Source organism: Pan paniscus, chromosome 4 (assembly GCF_029289425.2).
Source record: "Pan paniscus chromosome 4, NHGRI_mPanPan1-v2.0_pri, whole genome shotgun sequence".
In the NCBI taxonomy this organism is placed as follows: domain Eukaryota; kingdom Metazoa; phylum Chordata; class Mammalia; order Primates; family Hominidae; genus Pan; species Pan paniscus.
This window is the reverse complement of record NC_073253.2, coordinates 49169218-49192112: the sequence shown is the minus strand read 5'-3', so window position 1 is coordinate 49192112 and position 22895 is coordinate 49169218. Positions and strand designations below refer to the sequence as shown.

General features: G+C 35.8%; 1 protein-coding gene across 2 annotated transcripts in view; it reads right to left on the bottom strand.

Moving 5' to 3' along the window:
- SREK1IP1 (SREK1 interacting protein 1) overlaps positions 1 to 22895 on the bottom strand; it is a 47120-nt gene that overhangs the window by 5863 nt on the left and 18362 nt on the right. For both annotated transcript variants that reach the window (XM_055112348.1, XM_003827425.5), the window contains 2 exons: positions 13736 to 13879; positions 775 to 847 (listed from right to left, as the gene is read on the bottom strand). In XM_055112348.1, the coding sequence (XP_054968323.1) occupies positions 775 to 847; positions 13736 to 13879 (217 nt within the window). The remainder of the gene's footprint in view (positions 1 to 774; positions 848 to 13735; positions 13880 to 22895) is intronic.

Sequence of the window (22895 nt, the reverse complement as noted above, 5' to 3'; positions counted from 1 at the left end):
CAATAACTTCTTTAACCAGTTAGTTTTTAAAAGAGTTAATAGTAAAAATGCACAGGTGGCCGAAGACTGGAAGGAAGTTGTGATGCTAAAAATTCCTTCAGGTCTTTCACAACCCTCATCAGCCACCATATATATATATATATATATATGAAACTGTCATGCTAAATACATATAAATACAAAGGTGTGTGTATGTGCATATAATTACATATATATATATATATATATTTTTTTTTTTTTTTGGTGGGCGGGGGGCAGATAGGGTCTTGCTGTGTTGCCCAGGCTGGAGTACAGTGGTGTGATCATGTCTCCTGGGCTCAAGCAATCCTCTCACCTCAGCCTTCCACGTAGCTGGGAACACAGGTACATGCCACCACACTTGGATAATTTTTCTTTTACTTTTTGCAGAGATGAGGTCTCCCTATGTTGCCCAAGCCTGTCTCAAATTTCTGGGCTCAAGCCATTCTCCTGCCATGACCTCTCAAAGTGCTGGGATTATAGGCATGAGCCATCACACCTGGACAGCATGACAAGTTCTATTAAATTCTATTAATAAGTTACTTTATTAGCCATGGTAATATTACAAGAATACAAATATTTTAGTCAATTTCATGTATATGAAGACAAAATATATATTAAGAGTTTAAACTTAAGCTCAATGAAAAGCTTAGTTGAAGAAAAAATATTAAATTATTATACACAAAAAATAAAATTTTATAATCCATCCTAAACTCATAGGCCTGCTTTGTTTTTTAAAATGTTGTTTAAAAAATACCTTTTCCTTTTTTTTTTCAATTTGATTTTTTCTTTGCTTTTTTCTTTTTTCTTTTCCTCTTCTTCATTTATTCCTGTGGGGGAGAGGTGAGAAGAAAAAAATCTGGTTAATATATGATTCTATATATTAATATGGCATGTATATATGTTAAAATTTTAGCTGTTGGTGAATTTCACTGGTTAGGATAATTTTTGTAATAATTTTCCCCTTTCTTAATTATCTTTATCCATTAAAAAACTCATAAAAGTATTAAATGTTTTTTATAAACATTTCAAATACTAAGTCCATCAAGTAAAAAAATGCAAGTACCCCACCTCTAATTCCCATAGGAAATCAAGGCCAGTGGTTTGATGGGTATTGTTTGGCCCTTAAAAAGCAGAACATTACAACAGTGCACAGTTTTAAAATTTTCTTTTGCAACAAAATTAGGATCATGCAATACGTATTATTCTCTAACTTGTTTTTTAAATACACTATTTGGTGTGTATTCTTGTAGGCATTCTTTATATAAAACCAAATACACACACATTTACTCATACACACATAGTTGCATATAAGTTCCAAGTATTTTTTGCCTTTGAAAAATGTACTGTCACATATATTTTGCAGCTTTTTTTCACTTAACATAGCAGATATTTGTCATTAAATATATATCATTATTAAACATAGAAGTGTTCCCATTAACCATATTTTATCAATTTCTACTTTCATTGTTAGAAACAATAAGCAATGGAAATCTTTGTACATATAAGAAGTATTTCTGGGTGACAGAACTTGTTTATGTATATTTAAAGAAAAAGCAGGCTGGGCACGGTGGCTCATGCCTGTAATCCCAGCACTTTGGGAGGCGAGGCGGGTGGATCATGAGGTCAGAAGTTCGAGACTAGGCTGGACAACATGGTGAAACCCCATTTCTACTAAAAATACAAAAAATTAGCCAGGCGTGGCGGCAGGAGCCTGTACTCCCAGCTACTCGGAAGGAAGCCTTGGGGTTATTTGGCAAGGTAAAGAATAGACATCAGTTTGTCTCATAAAATCCTAGGAGATTTTTATTGACCACGCTTTCATTTATTCAACAAATATTTACTAAATGCTTATGTGTCAAGTACTGTGCTATGTACTGGGTCTTTGCTGTGCATGATCCTTGCCCACAGGGAACTTATAGTTAAGTGGTGAGAAAGAAAATTAACAGGCAAAGATAGCATTCTAAGTGAACAGCAAGGGTAGTGCATGTCAGGAAGAGGAAATTGGTGCCAAAGCTCCAAGGCAAAAAGAGTTTGGTGCATTCTAGAAACTAAGAAGAGGTTGTTGCGGATAGAAGGGGAGGGGCAACTATGAATAAGAATGAACATGAATGAGAACAGATGAACAATATCATAAATACAAGTAGAATACCATGAAATGAGAGGCCAGAGAGGTAAGCAGGAACTTGCTTATTCAAGACCATGAAGGCAACAGTAAGGATTTTACATTCTAAGTGAGACGGACTGTGTGATCGGCAGACTTACAAGGTAAATGAATTGGAAAGGGCTAAGGGGAAAAGGCAGGGGAATAAAGTAACTGGAGTAGTGCAGGCCAGAGATGGTGTCCTGAGATGATATGTGTGTGGGAAGGATGATGGAACGAAAGGAATCAAGGATGACCACCAGGTTTTTAGCAGTGCCACTGATTAAAATGTGGATTGGTGGGAAGTGGGTAGGAGCCTGAAGGACAATTGTGGGTGGGAAGTAAAGATTTCAATTTTAGACATTTGAGATCTAAAAGACCTGTTTGACATCCAAGTAGGTAACTGAAGTAGGTAGTTTGGTATGTGATTCTGAAGTTTAGAGATTAGTCTGGACACACACACTGATCAGCTTATAGATAGTATTTAAAACTATGGGGAATAAATAAAATCATTTAGTAAGAGAATGATGAGAAAAAAATACAGGGAGTAAAGCCCAGGAAGATTATCTGCATCTTGAGGAACTCCAACATTTACGGGCTGAGAAGAGCAAGAAGAAGAGCTGTCAAAAAGACTGACAAAGAAGGGCCACGGGGTTGGAAGAATACCAGAACCAAGAAGTAGGAATGTTGAAGAGAGGGGCTACTTATCAAATAGTACCTAAAGGCCAAGTAGAATGTGGATATAAAAAGTCAAATAAATTTGGCAAAAAGTATTTAAAGACCTTGACAAGTGGACTGAAAAACAAATGGAAATAAAAAGGTAGAGAAAGTAAGAATAAATAACTTTGATGAGAAGTTTAGCTAGAAAGCAGCAGAGAAATGGAATGTTAGCTACAGGGATGCAAAGGATCTAGGGAAGAACGATGGGAAAAACGAAAAAAAATTGATGCTGATTGAAATGATGATGCAGAGAGGGGATAACTGAAGGAATAAAATTCTTGAAGAAAAGAATTCATAGCAATTATGGTAGGACATGCCTTTGAAAGGAAGGACTGTCCTTCCATTTTAACTGAAGGAAAGAAAAGAAAGATGGATATATATATATATGCAAATTTGTGGATTCAGTAATTGGAAGCTAAGATGCTCTCATTTGGTGTCTTCTATTTTGTCAATGAAAGAGGGAGTCATTAGCCGAAGGAGGAAGGGAGAAGTGGGAAAGGTATAAAATAAGTATGTGGAGTGAACTTGCAAAAATAAATGCAAGCTGAGATTAGGGATCATGAATTTATAGAAACACCAGTCTGCCTCTTCACCTTTGCACTGCTGTAAGGGGGTCAGCATAGAGAAGGCAAAGAGGTTCATCCATATTTGGGGTTTTGCTAGATAAGGGTAAAAGATAAAGAAAGGAGTAAGGCAGTTACAGATATTTGCAAAAGAATAATTGTGATAACATATGATGGAATCTAAGCTAGATAAGGGGAAGACTAACTGAATGAAGGTGGTGGGTCAATAGCCTGAGGGGCTTTACATTAAATAAACTGGAAAGATAAGAACTTGGAGTAAAAAGCGTACAGTGTATGCCATTAATTTTGGAGGCTGAGAACAAGGTCCAGGGTGCAATCATGGAAATGAGTGGCTAAGGTGAAGAGACAGAAAAGATCATTTTCAATGATAAGGTGGAGAAGATGAGTTAGGGTGTTGTCAGGTCATTCACAGGTCATCTAAGAAAGTCTCTAAGAACAATGAGAGGACTTGAGATGAAAAATAAGACAATTGAGAGTTTGAGGCTGGAGGATCGCATGAGACTCAGAGTTCGAAACCAGCCTGGTCAACATAGTGACATCATGTCTTTATAAAAGAAAAAAAAAAATTAGCCAGGCATGGTGGCACATGCCTGTAGTCTCAGCTACACTGGAGGCTGAGGCGGAGGACTGCTTGGGCCCAGGAGTTTGAGGCTGCAGTGATTCCAGAAGCCATGATTGCATTACTGAACTCCAGCCTAGACAACAGAGTGGGCCCTTGTCTCAAAAAAAAAAAAAAAAAAAGAGGACAGGAATCTTAAAATAATTGTGAGGAATGGCCTGAACTAGATATAGGACGACAATAAAAATGGGAAGAAGCAGGAAAGCCAAATGACAGGAGCCTCATAAGGGCATTTTGCTAAGACAATATGTTGATGATGTCTTGAACATATAAAAAATGTGAGTTATTAAAGACAATCAGTGAGAAGTATGTAGTTTAGAGAACTAAAAATGTAATTAAGGAAAAAAAAATGGCCAGACCAAAGATAAAATGCATTAAGAAGGAAAGCAGTCTTGAAATTCCAAGAACTATTTTTAATGCCTTCCAGCTCTCAGTTCTCTCTCTTCCTTTCTGGTTGTGGCGCTGGCCACCTCTTTCTTGCGTGCTATCAGCTAAGGTGTCAATGGTTGGCATACTAAGTTGGAAAAAATGATTAAAGGCAAAGTGAAGAAAAGAGGATGGGGGAAATAAGGCATTTTTGAAAAAGTCACATCCAATGACAATGTACATCTGGAGACTCAGAAATTGTACAAATCAGTGCTATAGGCTACTTATCTCTATTTCTAGTATCCACGATTTTGTCAGTTATGCCAACAGCTTTTTAGAAAACTGGTCAATGCCATTTGTCCTGAAAAACTTCTCTCCATTATGAGAGAAGTACTAAAACAATGCAAGTGATGAAATGCTGGGAGAGATTCTATACTATTCAAGCAGAATGAATAAATGATTTTTGAAGCTCACCTATTTCAATTACATGAAATACTTGGAAATAACAAAACACTCTATCAGCTCAGGTTCGTATTTGCAAATGACGTGACAATTTACACAGATATTCCCAAGGAGTCTACAAAAATCCAGAATCAGCTCAGCAAGAAGAAAAAATAAACATACAAAATTCAATTTATTTTTATTAGCAACAAACATGCAGAGAACAAAATTAAAGATACAGTATCATTTATAATTTTCCAAAAAAGTATATAAAACATGTATAGGACTTATATGCTGAAAACTACACAGTGCTGATGAAAGAAATCCAAGAAGTCCTAAATAAAGAGACATATCATGTTAATGGATCAGAAGACTCAACAAAGTAATGACGTCCATTCTCCCCAAACTGATATACACATTTAATGCAATTCCTATTCAAAATCCTAGCAAAGCTTTCTGCAAATATAGTCATAAGTTTAAAATTTTTATGGAAATGAAAAGGAACTAAAATAGCTTGAACAATTTTGATGAAGAATAAAGTGGGAAGAATTAGTATCCCCATTCAAGACTTATTTTATAGCTATATGAATAAAGACTATGTGGTATTAGTGGAGGCAAAGACACATTAATCAATGAAACAGCACAGAGAATCCAGAAACAAGCACACACAAATAGAACCAACTGATTTTGGGGGGGAAAAAAAAAAGCAAAGCAATTTAATGCAGGAAAGACACTTTTTAAGAAATGGTGTTGGAACAACTGAACACCCATAGGCAAAATAGATCAAGCTTCACTGCTTACATAAAAATCAACTCAAAATTTATCATGGACTTAAATGTAAAATTAAAACCACAAAACTTTTAGAAAAAAAAAAGTATTTTTCAGATCTATGCATAGGCAAAGGTTCTTATATTTGACACCAAAAGCACAGTCTATAAAAGGAAAACTGATAAATTGGACTTCATCAAAATTAAAAACTACTGCTTTGTGAAAGACCTGGTAAGAGGATAAAAAAGACAAATGCCATACTGGGAGTAACTATTTTCAAAACAGGTATCTGACAAAGGACTAGTGTCTAGAATGGTATAAAGAATATCAACATGTATAAAGAACATACAAAATATACACATGTACCCACATATATATACACACACACATATATGTATGTTCAGAACTCAACATTCAACAGTAATGAAAAGATGTATAACATCATTAGCCATTAGGAAAATGCAAATAAAGCAACAGTGGGCTATAACTACACATGTGTTAGAATGCTAAGCACAAAAATGCTGGTGACAACACCAAATGCTAGTCACTCATACGCTTCTCGTAGGGATGTAAAATGGTACAGCCACTGTAGAGTTTGACAGTTTATTAGGAAACAAAATATACAACTACCATAACAACCCAGCAATTTTACTGTGGGGCATATGTCTCATAGAAATAAAGACTTACGTTCACCCAAATCCTGTTTATAGCAGTTTTATTAATAATAACCCCAAACTGACAATCCAGTGGATAAATACTTAATACTTAAACAAACAGTAGTATATCCATAACATACACTACTATTCAGAAATAAAAAATAACGAATTAGTCAGTCTGTAGAGAATTATAATTAGTGAAAAAAGCTCATCAGAAGGGTTACATACTGTAAGATTCTATTTACAAAACATTATTGAAATGACAATATTATAAAAATAGAGAGCAAAGTTTTGGTTTATAGGGCTTAGGAACGTGGTGAGGGCAAGAGAAAAGTGGATGTAGGTATCAAAAGACAGTATGAATGGTCGTTGTGGTGATGGAAATGTTCTGTGTAGACTGTATCAAAGACATTATCCTGCTTTCAAACTGTAGTTTTCGAAGATGTTACCATTGAGGGAAACCAGGTAAGGGACAAAAGGGGTCTCTATGTGATTTCTTACAGCTACATGTTAATCTACAATATTCTCAAAATAAAAATTTCGATTAAAAAATCAATTATCACATATGTATGGGTCTATTCTGTTTCATTGATCTATCTTTACATCGATACTACACTTTCATGATTACCTGTGGCTTTACAATAAATCTTGAAATGAGGTTGTGTTAGTTTTTCAATTTTACTAATCCTTTTGAAAGTGTTTTGGCTTTTCTAGGTTCTTTACATTTCCACAAGTACTTTAGAATTGGCTTGTCAATTTTTTTTTATTTTTATTTTTAGAGATAAGGTCTTGCTTGGCTTGTCGGTTTCTCAAATGGCCTGCTGGAATTTTGATTGTGATTCCTTTTTTTTTTAATAGATCTGCTTGGGGAGAAGTGACATTTCTTTTAAAATTGAAACTTCCACTCAATGAATATAGCGTATCTTTATTTATTTCTTTAATGTCCCTCAACAATATTTTGTAAAATATATTTCAGTCTTGCATACCTTGTCAGATTTATATTCTTAGTATTTCATTCTTTATGCTACCATAAAAGATATCTGTAAAATTTTAACTTCTGATTGTTCATTGCCAGTGTACAGAAATACAATTGATTTCTGCTAACTGATCTTGTAGACTCTTGCAACTTTGCTAAACTCAGTTATTAGTTCTAGAAGCTTTTTTGAAAGATTCTGTAGATACTTCTATATAGATGATCATTTCATCTGCAAAAAAAGACAGTTTTAAACTCTTTCCTGAAATCTGGATGCCTTTATTTTTCATACCTTATTGCACTGGCTAGAATCTCCAGCAGAATGTTGAGTAGAAGTGGTATGAGTGGACATATTTGCCTTGTTTCTTATGTTATGGAAGGCCTTCAGTCTTTTATCATTAAGTATGATGTAACATTTTGGTTTTTTATAGATTTTGTATGAAGTTAATGAAGTTCTCTTCTATTTCTAATTGGCTCAGAATTTTTTATCAGAAGTATATGATGGACTTGCTGAATAATTTTTCTTAAAATATTGTGACAATAATTTTTTTTTTAGTCTCTTAAATATCATGAATTACACTGACTTCTGAATATAAAACAAATGTATTCCTGAAATAAAACCAACTTAGTCATATTATACTTTTTATATACTGCTGGATTCAATTTGCTAAAATTCTCTTAAGAATTTTTGCATCTGTATTAATAAGTCTCTAACTTTCTTTTCTTGTAATATCTTAATCTGGTTTTGTTATAAGGGTAATGCTGGTCTTATAAATTGAGTTGAGAAATACTCTCCTCCCTTCAATTTTTAAAAAGATTTTACATACAAATTGTATTATTTCTCCTTTAAATGTTTTCTCATAAGAGAAGCCATTGGGCATGAAGTTTGCTGCAAGTTTTTAAACTAAACATTTAACTTAAGAGATGCGGGGGTACTCTTCATATTTTAGATTTCTTCTTCAAACTTCTGCTGGTTTGTATCTTTCAAGTAATTTGTCCATTTTATCTAAGCTATCCAATTTATTGGCATAAAGTTCTTTAAAACTTTATCTTCTCCCTTTTATGTCCACATGATCTGTAGTGTTATCAATTCTCTCATTTCTGATATCAGTAATTATGCTTTTTCTCTCTCTGTTTAAAATCTCATTAGTTTGGATAGTGATTTTTCAGTTTATGGACCTTCTCAAATAACCAGTTTTTGGTTTTATTGATTTTCTGTAGTTTTGTTTTCCATTTCATTGATTCACCTCTGATCTTTATTGTTCCCTTTCTTCTGCTTACTGTGGGTTTAATTTGTTCTTTCTTCTAGTTTGTTAAGGTGGAAGTTGAAGTCATAGATTTGAGACATTTCTTCTTTTTTTCTAATACAGGTAATTAGTACTATAAGTTTGTCTCTAAGTACTTCTTTGGAGGCATACCACAAATGTGTTTTTATTTTCATTCAGTTAAAATTACCTTCTAATTTTCTTTTGCTCTTTTTTTGTTGACCCAATAGACTATTTACAATTACATTAAATTATAAACATTTGGGCATTTTCTAAGTAGCTTTCTGCTATGGCCCAGAATCAGGTCTATCTTGATAGGTACACTTAAAAAAAAATGTGTATTTTGCTGTTGTTGGGTGAGGTGTTACATAAAGGTTAAATAGGTCAAGTTGGTTGATAGTGTTACTCAAGTCTTCCACGTCCTCACAGATTTACTGTCTACTTGTGCCATTAGTTAATGAGAAAGGTGTTGAGATCGCTGGCTATAATTGCAAATTTGTCTATCCATAAGAATTTTTATTTATGGTTATACCAGGATTTGTTTCAGATATTTGTTAGTAGGTGCATAAACACTTAGAATTTTTTTTTTTTTTTTTTTTTTTTTGAGATGGAGTTTCACTCTGTTGCTCAGGCTGGAATGCAGTGGCATGATCTCGGCTCACTGCAACCTCTGCCTCCCGGGTTCAAGTGATTCTCCTGCCTGAGTCTCCCGAGTAGCTGATATTACAGGCACGTGCCACCATGCCCGGCTACTTTTTTGTATTTTTAGTAGAGATGGGGTTTTGCCATGTTGACCAGGCTGGTCTTGAACTCCTGACCTTAGGTGATCCACCTACCTCGGCCTCCCAAAATGCTGGGATTATAGGTGTGAGCCATCATGCCAGGCCAACACTTAGAATTTTTATATTCTCTTGACCAAATGACCCTTTTATCATTAGGAAAAAAAACCTCTTCATTCCTGGTATTCTTTGCTTTGAAATCTACTTGGTCTGACATTAAAATTGTCACTTTAGCTTTCCTTTTAGTAGTTGTCTCTCTTCTTTTTTTTTTGGAGTTATAGTAATTTCAGACTAACTACTGCAAACATGCCCCCAAAAAGTTATGAGGAACTAAGGAAATAAAACAGTAGCTATGGGAATAATTTCCTCTTCTACTTAGCAATGATGGATTAGGAGTTTACTTACTAGGTTTTATAGAGAAATTGGTTCTAATAAAAACAAAATATACAGAATATGCTGTCCAACACCAGCAGAATACATTCTTCTCAAGCACACAGAACATTCTCCAGAACAGAGCATGTTAGGTGACAAAATAAGTCTTCACAAATTTAAGAAGATTGGAATCATATTGAGTATCTTTTCTGACCACAATGGTATGAAAATGTAAATCAGTAATGAAAGAAAAACTGGAAAATTCACATATATGTAGAAATTAAACCACACACACCTGACCAACCATTGGGTCAAAGAAGAAATCAAAAGAGAAATTAAAAAAAACTTGAGATAAATGAAATTACAACACACCACAATTTATGGGATTCTGCAAAAGCAGGACTAAAAGGGAAATTTATATGATAAATGATTTTATTAAGAAAGAAGAGGGCCAAGTGAAGTGGTTCATACTGTCAAAAAAAAAAAAAAAAAAAAAAAGAAAAGAAGGATCTCAAAAAAACACAACCAAACCAAACATTATACCTTTAAGAAACTAGAAAAAAAAACACAATAAATGAAAGAGACTAGAAAAACAACAGAAAAGCCCAAAGAAACTAAGAGTTTTTTAATAAAAAGATAAAACTGACTTATCTTTAACTAGACTAATTCAGAAAAAAGACAGGGCCAAAATTAGAACTGAAAAAAGAGAGTATAAGTGATGTCACAGAAATATAAAGGGGTGTTATATAAATATATAACTATATAAGAGAATACAAGGAACATTTATATGTCAACAAATTGGGTAACTTACAAGAATACACTCCTTGAAACATAAAATGTATCAGGAGTGAATCATGAAGAAATCGAAAATAGGAACAGACCAGTAACAAGTAAAGACACTGGGTCGGTAATCCTCCCAGCAGAGAAAAGCCCAGGACTAGATGGCTTTGCTGGTGAAGTCAACCAAACATTTAAAGAGCAATTAAGCCAATTCTTCCAAAGCACTTCTAAAGAACTGGAGAGAAGAGATCACTTCCAAACTTACTTTACAAGGCTGGTATCACCCTGATACCAAAGCCAGACAAAGGTACCTTAAGAAAATAAAATTACAGACCAATACACCTGATGAACATATGTGCAACAATCTTCAGCAAAATTCTAGCAAACCAAACTTAGCAGCACATTAAAAGGATCATACACTATGATCAAGTGGATTCATCCATGGGACACAAGGATGGCTCAATATATGCAAATCAATAAATGTGAAACATCACATTAAGAAAGGAAGGCTAAAAATCAAATGAATATTTCAATAGATGCAGAAAGAGCATTTGACAATATATGTGCTCATGGATTGAAAGAATATTGTTAAAATGCCTACATTATCTAAAGCAATCTATGAATTCAATGGAATCCCTACCAAAATCCCAATGGCTCTTTTGACAGATATATAAAACATAATCCAAAAATGTATACGGAACCACAAAAGACCTCATACAGCCAAAGCAATCTTAAGAAGAACAAAGCTGTAGGCATCACATTCCTTGATTTCAAAATATATTACACAGCTATAGTAATTAAAATAGTATTGTACTGACATAAAGACAGACACATAGACCAATGGAACAGAATAGGAAGTCCAGGAATAAACCCATGCATATATGATGAACTGACCACGAGGGGTGTTAAGAACACACAATGGTAAAAGGATGTCTTCAGCAAATGGTCTTGGGTCAAGTGTATATCCACATACAAAAGAATAAAACTGTACCCTCACCTCATGCCATATATAAAAATCAACCTAAAATGAAGATATCTGAAAACAACTTTATTCTATTTTCACGCTTGGCTAATAATTTGGTTGAAAATATTATTCTGACTTGGATATAATTTCCCTTCCAAAATGTGAAGGCATTCCCCACATCTATTAGCTTTCAGGACTGCTTTAGAGAAGTGGAAAGCTATTCTGACTCCTGATCTTTGACAGATGACCTGTTTAATCCCTGATCCTGGAAGCCTGGATTATATTTTCCTTGTTCCCTGTGATATGAAGTTTTATAATGGTGTGCCTTTGTGTGGGTCTATTTTTAGCTCTGTGTTTGGTACTTGTGACACCTTTTCAACTGTAAAACTAATGTCCTTCAGTTCTTGGAAATTTTCTTTCTGGGACTCATTTGAGTGAAGTATTTCCTAGACTAATTGTGATATATGTCTGGGAACTAAATAGGTGAAGAAAGTTCTCAGCCTTTAACTTCCTCCCTGCTTTCAGCTATGGTTAGTGTGTCCCAGTCTAAAGAACCTATGTTTTACCCTGTCTAGAAAATAAACCTCCAGTAGTCTGCTGGGGTGATGAAGGGAAGTCATCTGACTTCATAGGGGAAGGGAACTGAGGGTCTAACTCGTGGAGACTTCAAACCAATCCTCCTGTTTTTAGCCTTATATTCAGCCAGAGGTACCCAAGGATACTAATTATCATGTCTTTAGGGGATTCTAGAATATACGTCGGGTTACTTCACAGCTTTCCACACTGCTAAAGAATTTAGCTTTTTCAAGAGTGTAATCAGTTATCACTCTTCTGCTTTTCAGTTTCCAAAATTTTACTGCTATTCCCTCCTAACTCAGTTTCTTTGCCCTTGTGAGTTTATGTCTTTAAATTTTTTTCTACTTCTGTCATTTTAGTGGTATTTCAGTAGAGAACAAAAGTGTGTGTATTCAATCAACTGTCTTTACCCTGAAGCTGTATATACTCATATATGATATGACTCTTGTTTGCCCTCTTTGGGATTCTCTCCCTCTTTTTCCTTTTCAGCTTGTTCTAGCACCTTACATTTGACTTCTTCACTTACCTTAACTGGACATAATATGGAAAGCTTGATATTAAAAACAAAGTTTACTGTTTAATGTTCATCGACAATCTAAACTAAAATGAATTTAAAATTTGTAACTCTCTCATTCCTTGTCTAAGATTATATTCAAATAAGTTATATTTTACTTCAGAGTGATATTTACCATATTGCATTTTGTAGTTTACAAAGTAGTTTAATTTATGGCATCACGTTTAATCCCTAAAAACCCCACTGCAAGGATGAGCTATTTTATACACAACGTGGGAAAGAAAGGGTTAAATAACAGGTCCGCTATCCACTCTCTCTCTAGGGAGAGAGGAGGATGTGTCCAGGAAAGACAGAGAGTGACCTGGAGAAATCTCTCTGAAACACACTAACAATAGATCTCCTGGAAAAAAAATAAATGATATCTGTTAGCCATAGAACCCCTATTTATATAATTATCATTTACATCCTTTTAGTAGGATGTAACTGAGATTGCTTATGGTAAACAAACCTGGAATCTATAGATTTATGGGGCATAGCTCCCTGGAAAATATAACTATCCAAGCATAAAATGAGTATGTTTCATGACCAAATCAACTTTCTTTGGTATAAGTAATAAAGAAACTTCTTATGTTAATATTGATCACAGTGGGTTATGAAGTAGAAAGGAAATACCTGGGGAGCTGTATTGGCATGCTCAGAACTCTCTGCTTTGCCTATGCCTCACGATCACTTGTATACTTGAAATTATTAGTGAAGCTTGATACTGGCTAAGATCACTGATCTGCATGAGCATCATTTGACAATCCAACATTTTGTGTTATCCCACAAGGCAGCTGAGCCTCAGGATGGTTAAGTGACTTGGTGAAAGTCACGTGCTAAAATAAATTGCCAAATAGGACTAGAAACCAAATCTTAAATCACACTTTTTCAGCCATTTGACACATATCCTAATGTGATGGGGGGAAAACAACAACAAAAAACATAAGCTGTGTGTCAGAAATAGACTTGCCTCCTGGATCTGTAATTGCTTAGCTGTTCAATCTTAGGCAAATAACTTACAATATTTAAAACCTATTTCCTATGCAGTAGCTCTTACATAAACTATAAAAGAGATCTTAGTAAGTATAATGGAAAGCATGATATAATATGACAGAACATTTACAAACATTTCTAAAGAATGGAAAAAAATATTGCTTACTTTTTTCCTGTAATGCCTGCAATTTATTCAGTTCTTCATTCTCTTCATCGCTATCTTCACTACTTGTACTGCTGACATCCAAAACTATGTCCCTTTTAGGGTCTACTCGGAGAAAATTGCGGCATTCAAAAGTCAGGTGACCAGCTAAGTGAAACAAACAAAAAAAATGTGAGTGATAAAACTATAGATACATTATGTATTTTTGTATGTTTTGCTGCCTCACAGTAACCAGTAAGTTACAATTTCAATAATATAATGTAGAAAGCTTTAACTTTTATTCAGTTGGTAGTAGTTTGGTTATTTTCCCTATACTTTTCCATGAATGCAATACTCAGAAAGAACTTTTTCCTTTCTTCCTCAGAACTCCTTATTCAATAAGCATTTTGGGGGGCCACTTCTTATGGATTTCAAAGTATTGAGTTATTCTATTTCCCTTTCTAAAAATACAGTAATATCTTTAACTAAACTAAGTAAATAAAAAATACCATCATACTTGGGATTTTATATTATATTCCTTTCCCATACCTTTTCTTTCCCAGTTTGACAAATGTACTCATGCAATTATATACCTTTCATCTAATTAAAGTTGGCATAATAATATACAAGCATTAATATAACTGAATGTGCTTTACTAAAGAATACCTAAACATTTAATTCTTGCATCATTTCCCTAAAGACTCTACCCTATAAGAAAACTACAACAGTTATCTACTTATGTATATGTTTTAGAAAGTCAAATATTACAAACACTATAAAAGTACAGAAAATAATATAACCAATACCTAAATACCTATCATCCAAATGTTAACATTTTGTCATGCTCACTTTCAATTCATTTAAGGAAAAAGCTCACTCGCATGCCTGTGCGCGCACACACACACAGCTGGAGAGCTTGTATCAACTTTTGGAACACTTTCTCAATCTCATTCCATTTTTTTTTTTTTTTTTGTCCTCTGAAGCAACTGCACTGAAGTTGGTCTCTATCATTCCCAAACAATATATTGTGATATGTATTCTTAAAAAAATAAACTCAATTATACCTATACCTGCAATTTTTTCCTGCCACCCAATATTTTGTGATTTATCTATGTTAACATAACAGGTGTAATTTGCTCATTTTATCTAATCGATAATGTTCTACTGTATGAAAATTATATTTATTTGCTGTACTATTGATAGAAACGTAGGTTGCTTCCAGTAGTTTGCTATTATAAAAAGTGTTTAAATGGGCAGTTGTACATGTCTCTTTGCGCACATGTACTAGGTTTTCTTTAGGGTAGCAGCTTTCAAGTTTTCTTAACAACTGAGAACAGTAAAAAATAATGCAAACAAGTGCACTCATACACACATTCATGGATAAATACACCCTAACACACAAAAACTGAAACAAAAGTTAATTGAAAGATTTCTATATTCAATGTTCAAAACAACCAAGGCTAATGGTGACCAAATAATTCATTTCATGATCCACTAATGATTCACTACAAATCTATGCTAGGGGTTGTTTCCAGTTGTCTCTTATTTTGTGGGTGAAGTCCTTTGGGAGTCCTAGGTTTATACCAGAGACTCTCTAAATAGAGTTCCAATTTGGCTTGGGCAGGGCCCTGGGCCTTATTTTTATCCCCCGCATCCTGCCAGCCCATGAAAAATAGAAGTTCAAGAGCCTAGGGTTCATCAAATATCCTCAAGGCTTAATTCCTGGAACTTCTCCTTTCCTTTGGTTGTTGGCCTTTGAATATTCTTAGTTCTTTATTTTTTTCTAGCATATTAATGTATCTAAAATATGTATTGCACATTTTATACAAGTTTCTTAGTTGTTTCTTAGTCTAGTCTGCCATATTATTGGAACAAGTTTTCCTCACTGTGATTTCCTAACAAATGAATCATTCAGAAGCACTCTTTTTACCTTCCAAACATATGGCGTTTTCAGGCTTTGTGTTTATTGTCAATCTCTAAATTTACTACACTGTTATCAGAGAATGGGATCTGTATGATATTAGTTCTTTGGTATTTGATGAGACTTCTTTTGTGGCCTAGGATGTAGTAAATTTAGGAAAGATTTGTTATGTATTTTGAAAACACAGTCACATACTGCATAATGGTGTTTAGGTCAATGATGGACCACATAGACAACACAGGTCCCATAAGATAATAATACTGTTCCTTGTCAATGTTTAGATATGTTTAGACACACAAATACTTACTACTGTGTTACAACTGCCTACACTATTCAGTACAGTAACATGCTATACAGGTTCATAGCCTAGCAACAATAGGCTATACCATGTAGCCTAGGTGTGTAGTAGACTATACATCCAAGTTTGTGAAAGTACACTCTATAATTTCCACACAAAGATGAAATTGCCTAATGACACACTTCTCAGAATGTATCCCTGTTGTTAAACAACACAACCATATATTGTTATTTGTTGAAAAGGGTTCTATATCTGTTTGCTTGTTCAACTCTTCTCCATCTTAATTTTTTTGTCTAATAACTTCTGATAGAAGTACTTAAAATTATACAAGTATTGGTTTGTCAATAATTGCTATTATAAATAATGTTGAAATGAGCAGCTGTAGACGTCTCTGTGGGCATGCACCAGGTTTTCTCTAGGGTAGATTTGTCAATTTCTCCTTGTAACACAGATTTTGCTATATATTTTGAGACATTAGTAAATGCTTTGAAGATCATTACTTTATCTTTTTAGTTTATTGTTCGTGAGTTTCCACTTATCACCAGTAGTGCTTTTGCCTCAAAAGTCTGAAATTATAATGGTTCTGTTATAGTAGGTAGCTAGTCAGGCATGAGTGGAGCAGGAGAGGGCTCCCCCACTCACAAAGGAACATCAGGCAACCATCAAGTGATGGTCCAGCAGCTGTCACACTGTCTCTCTAAAATGATAATTGGTCACAGCCAGTGCCAGGGAGAAGCAGTTTCTGAACAGATAAAAATACCTGAAATTGATAATCAGCAGCTTCCAATAAGATCTCAGGAACCGGGCAAGTGGACACAAGCATGTGCATTAAGAGGCAAAAATTAAGGAGTATGACCTTCTGGGGGCATTCCACCAGAAAAGGGAAGAAAAAGCCTCAGGTGAACATGCGTACAACTCCAGTAAACACACTGTGCATGCTCACCTCCCAAGCGCAGGTAGGGCACCATGCATAAGAGAACAATGAAGGGAAAGGGGTGCAAGACGCTGGAAGTAAGCCAGCATGTAAAATGCTAGGTTCAATGTTAATTGGGGCACTTAACCTCAAGGTGCCTGTCTGGGCCTCTTCCAAGTATATTTTCCTTTCTTTCGTTCCTGCTTTAAAGCTTTTTAATAAATGTCTACTCCTGCTCTGAAACTTGCCTCAGTGTCTTCTTCTGTCTCATGACCCTCAGTAGAATTCTTTCTTCTGAGGTGGCAAGAATAGAGGTTGCTGCAGACCTGGACGGATTCGCCACCGGTAACTAGGATACCCACCACTGCTAACAGTTCCACTAGTGCTCTTTTGTTTATTATTCGTTGGGTAATATGAAACTGCCATTTTTGTAGGTAAAATAGTGGAATATCAGCAATGTTCAATCAAATACGTGTTTTTTCCTTGTCCCTTTATTTTGAAAATTTCTGTGTAGTTTTTAGTTTTATGTGTAGTTTTATTAATCACAACACGTAGTTGGACTTAATTTTTTAAATTTGATTTGATATCAGCACAATTTTTAACATTAATTTCTTAGCATGGGAAAACCAGTTCCTACTTCACAGGAAGCCGTGTAAATTCACTCCTCATACTTACATATACTTACAAGGTATAGGCTGAGGTTGCCAATTCTTATTTGTTTTCTTCTAATTATCTTATGGGAACTCAAACACACTATACGCATTCTTGCTTCTTTCAGTGAGTGAAATTTTTTCTAATCCCTGCTTCACAGCCTTTTTAAGGAGTCTGACTTTATGTGAGGGGCTCCACCCTTGCCATACTGCCATCCCCAGGGCTTGAAAGTGTCACTCCACAGCTCTTAAACACCTACCCAGTAGGCCTGTGGATCCACTGTTTTCAGTAAGATTCCCTGCTCTGACTTTGAGCTCATTTTCTTGTCTAGCACCTGGGGATTTCCCTTTCATTCTTTTGAGCTGGGTTTTTTTGTTTTTGTGGTTGCTGTTGACTTAACACTTTTTTCCTCCTGCATTGTTACATGTTTGGAGCAGAATGGTAGGCTTTCTAGGTTGGTTTGGCTTGCCTCTTTGATCAGAACTCCTGATGATACAGGCTGGGCATGGTGGCTCACGCCTGTTAATACCAGCACTTAGGGAGGCTGAGGCAGGTGGATCACTTGAGTCCAAGAGTTCAAGACGAGCTTGGCCAACATGGCGAAATCCTGTCTCTACTGAAAATATAAAAATTAACGGCATGGTGGTGCATGCCTGTAATTCCAGCTACTCAGGAGGCTAAGGCACAAGAATTGCTTGAACCTGGGAGGTGGAGATTGCAGTGAGCTGAGATTGTGCCACTGCACTCCAGCCTGGGCAGCAGAGTAAAACTGCCTCAAAAAAAAAAACAAACTCCTGATGCTCAATCTTTACAGTACTTAAGCTAGCTTTGTACCCAAATACCTCTCATCATCTCATTGAAATGAATATTAAAAATAAATAAAATGCTTAAATAATGACCATACTGGTAGCAGTCTCTGCCCCACATCCATTTTAGCTTTGCTTCAAGCAAAGCGACCCTAAGGTGATAAGACAAATTAACTGCAAAACTACAAATAAAGTTTCTTACTGATTTTTTTTTCTATTGGGGAATAAGTTAGTGAAGCCTAGGTAATAACTGTGTTGCAAATTACAGTTCTTATGGCTAGCAATCTAAATGTTCTTATAGCAAACAATGTAGAAGAAAAAAAAAAGGTGGAGGATTCACCCTTCTGGATTTTAAAATTTATTATAAATCTATAGCAATCAAAGCAGTTGGTACTGGCATAAGAATAGACACACAGACCAATGGAATAGAATTTAAAGTCCAGAAATAAATCCACATATACATAGCGAACTGAGTTTTAGCAAGAGTGAAAGTCCATCCAGTGTGGAAAGAATTGTCTTTTCAACAGATGGTACAGAGACAACTTTTCCACATGGGAAAGAATGTAGTTGGACCCCTCACCTCAGACCATATGTAAAAATTAACTAAAAATGGGTCAAATAAAATAAAATATAAAACCATAAAGCTCTTAGAAGAAAGCATAGGAGTAAATGTTCATTACCTTGGATTTGGCAATGGATTCTTAGATCTAACACCAAAAGCACAAGCAACAAAAGAAAAAAATTGATAAAATGGTCATCAGAATTAAAAACTTTTGTGCAAAATTATCAGGAAAGTGAAAAGGGAGAATATATTTGCAAATCATCTATCTGGTAGAGCTTAATATCCAGAATACATAAAGACCAACTATAACTCAACAAAAACACAACCTAGTTAAAAAATGAGCAAAGGGCTTGAATAGACATTTGTCTATAGAAGAAATACAAATGGTGAATAAGCACATGAAAAGATACTTAACATCATTAGTCATTAAAGAAATGCAAATCAAAACCACAATGAGGTACCACTTCATACCTATGAGGATGATCTGAATTGTTTCTACTCACAACGCTTCTGACATCAAATGTGTGGGTTTTTTCCACACCAACAGCCAGTTCTCCAACTTTCTGGACACTAACTGGGTGTTCAACAATTCAATTCAATTCTGTTACTACCCAGGGTTAGCACAAGTTAAGGGCTCAGACCCACAAGACTATTCCCATTTCTGATGCCTATAGCGAGTCTAGGCCACCCATACTTCTGACCAGCCAGCTTTATAAGGTCAGGGGGTTCCCATAACCCCATTCTCAAATTCGAAAATTTGCTAGAAAGGCTCACAGAACTCAGCAAAACAGTTTACTTACTATTACCTGTTTATTATATAGCACAGAACTCAGAACAGCCAAATGGAGGAGATGCATAGGGCAAAGAAGGGGCATAGGGCAAAGAAGGGGCATAGAGCTTCCATGTGCTCTCTGTGTGCCACAATCGTGGCACTTCTGTGTGTTCACAAACCCAGCAGCTCTCTGTACCCTGTAGTTTAGGGGTTTTTATGAAGGCCCCATTAGATAGGCATGATTGATTCAATCACTGACCACTGGTGATTAAATTCAATCTCTAGCTCCTCATCCTTCTCCCCTTTCTAGAGGTCTGGAAGTGGGGCTGAAAGCTCCAACTTTCTAATCACATGGATTGTTCCTCTGGCAACTGGCCTCCATCCTGAAATTATCTAGGAGCCTCCCAAGAATCGCCTTATTAGTATAAACTCAGGCATGGTTGAAAGGGGCATGCTATGAATAATAAAAGATGCTCCTATCACCCGTATCACTCAGGAAATTCCAAGAGTTTTAGAAGCTCTGTGTCAAGAACCAGGGACAATGACCAAATATACATTTCTTATGATCATAAATGGCTATTTTTTAAAAGGGAAAATACGAGTGTTGGCAAAAAGGTAGAGAAATTAGAGCCCTTGTACATTTCTAGTGGGAATGTAAAACGGTATAGCTGTTACGAAAACCAGTTTGGCAGTTTTTCGGCCGGGCGCGGTGGCTCACGCCTGTAATCCCAGCACTTTGGGAGGTAGAGGTGGGTGGATCACGAGGTCAGGAGATTGAGACCATCCTGGCTAGCACGGTGAAACCTTGTCTCTACTAAAAATATAAAAAAGTAGCCGGGCATGGTGGCACACACCTGCAGTCCCAGCTACTTGGGAGGCTGAGGCAAGAGAATTGCTTGAATCCGGGAGGCAGAGGTTAGGTTGCAGTGAGCCAAGATGGCGCCACTGCACTCCAGCCTGGGTGACAGAGCGAGACTCCACCTCAAAAAAAAAGAAAACCAGTTTGGCAGTTTTTCAAAAAAATCAACATAGTAATTCTGCTCCTATGTACATACCCCAAAGAATTGAAAACAGGGACTCAAACAGATACTCGTACATCAACATTCATTGCAGCACTTGTCATAATAGCTAAAATGTGGAAACAACCAAGTGTCTATCCACAGTGGAATGGATAAACAAAATGTGGTATATACATATAGAGAAATAATCCAGCCATTAAAAGGAATGATGTTATAATACATGCTACAACATGGATGAACTATGAAAACATTATGCTAAGGGAAATAAGTCAGACACAAAAGGACAAATATGTATGATTCTACTTATATGAAATATCTAGAATAGGCAAATTCACAGGGATAGGTTAATAAGGGCTGGGGAAAGGAGGGAGTGGAGAGTTACTGGTTAATGGTTACAGATTTGGGGCAATGAAAAAGTTTTGCAATAAATAGTAACGATGGCTTTACAACATTGTGAATGTATTTACTGCCACTGAATTGTATATTTAAAAAATGGTTATAATGGCAAATTTTGTGTTATATATATTTTAACACAATTTTTTAAAAAAGCAAATGAAAAGGAGCATGGCATAGTATTAAATCTTACAGATAACCAGAGTTCATATCTCAGTTTTCCCACTGACTAACACAGTAACCCTGGGCCTCAGTTTTCTGATTTGGAACAATAACAAAAATAACAAGTATTGAGGATTTACTGAAGCCAGTCATTGATCCAAACACTTGCATGAATTCATTTAATCTACACAACTCTATGGGATTAGGTACTATAATGATCCCACTTTACAGACAGGAAACTGAAACACAGTGATCAAGCAATTTGCCTAATGTCACATAGCTAGTAAGTGCCAGCAGAGGTTTGTACCTAAGTAATCGGGTGCCAGAACCACTTGTCTTGAATGTTCATAAAACTGGAGATCATGAAACCTATTTCAAAGTTATTTTAAGAATAAAATAATATCTTTCATGCAGTTAGTACAGAGACTAGCACTAAATAGGCATTTAATACACGGTACCAGGTTATGACCATTTATTTTACTAATACAAGGACAAGTATATTCTCCCCTTTCCTCCTTCCAGGAGTAGCTATGCCACATAATAATAATAAAAACCCTCCAGTTTCATGTTTCATTTTGACTGTACAGATAAAAATCTGTCAATGTACACACACACACAAAAACCCTCTTGTTTTATAAATAGGGTACCCAAATGTCTACTTCTGGGCTTACAGAATATATAGAGTATGCTAACAGCTACTAATTTAACCAGGCTTTAGCTCTACCTAAAATCCTCAGATTTGAGAACACATAAGCTATTTTATAAGCTTTTAAATTCGTAAACCCAGTTCATTCCACCAAGCTTCCACATCCCTAACATTTTGGTTCCACCCCTAAAAATGCTGGCCTCTTCTGTAGTCATATATTCTTTCTTGAAGTCTTTTTTTTTTTTCCTTTGAGAGAGGGTCTGGCTCTGTTGCCCAGGCAGGAGTGCAGTGGCACAATCTTAGCTCACTACAACCTCTGCATCCTGGGCTCAAGCCAACCTCCTACCTTAGCCTCCGAAGCAGCTGAAACAACAGGCGCACGCCACCGTGCCTGGCTAGTTTTTTTGTTTATTTTTTGTAGAGATGAGGTTTCGCCATGTTGCCCAGGCTGGTTTCAAACTCCTGGGCTCAAGCAATCTGCCTGTCTCAGCCTCCCAAAGTGCTAGGATTACAGGCATGAGCCACTGCGCCTGGCCAACTTCCTTGGAAGTCTTATCCTCATATTTATCTTTTATTTCCCCACTGACCTAGCTGATCATTGCCCCTTTCCTAGTCTTTTTCGATAGATTCTTAAACATGTAACTGTCCTATGCGCTCACATAGTGTTGCCACCACACTTAAGGGATATTTGGCTCTTCCTTGAGGGCATTTCTCTATAGTTAATTATCCTTTACCTCAGTATTATTAGTATTCTCCAGGCTTCTCAATATTGTTTCCAAGTAGTAATCCTTAACTGTCCACTCAGCTCCCTGCTGCAGGTTAACAGCCCCATTCATTGAAATTTTTTGAATGTGGCTCATACTCTAACTCTTTACCCCAAGCCCTGCCACAAGCTTGAATGGACAGCCTAGGTTGTTGGATAGCTTTTCTGGGTTCCCGGTCACACTATGGTCCTTGTTATCATCTGCAACTGTTTTATCTCTGAAATTTTAAACTCCAATATTAAACTGACTGTGTCTTTCATCCTTCTAGCTTTTTCAT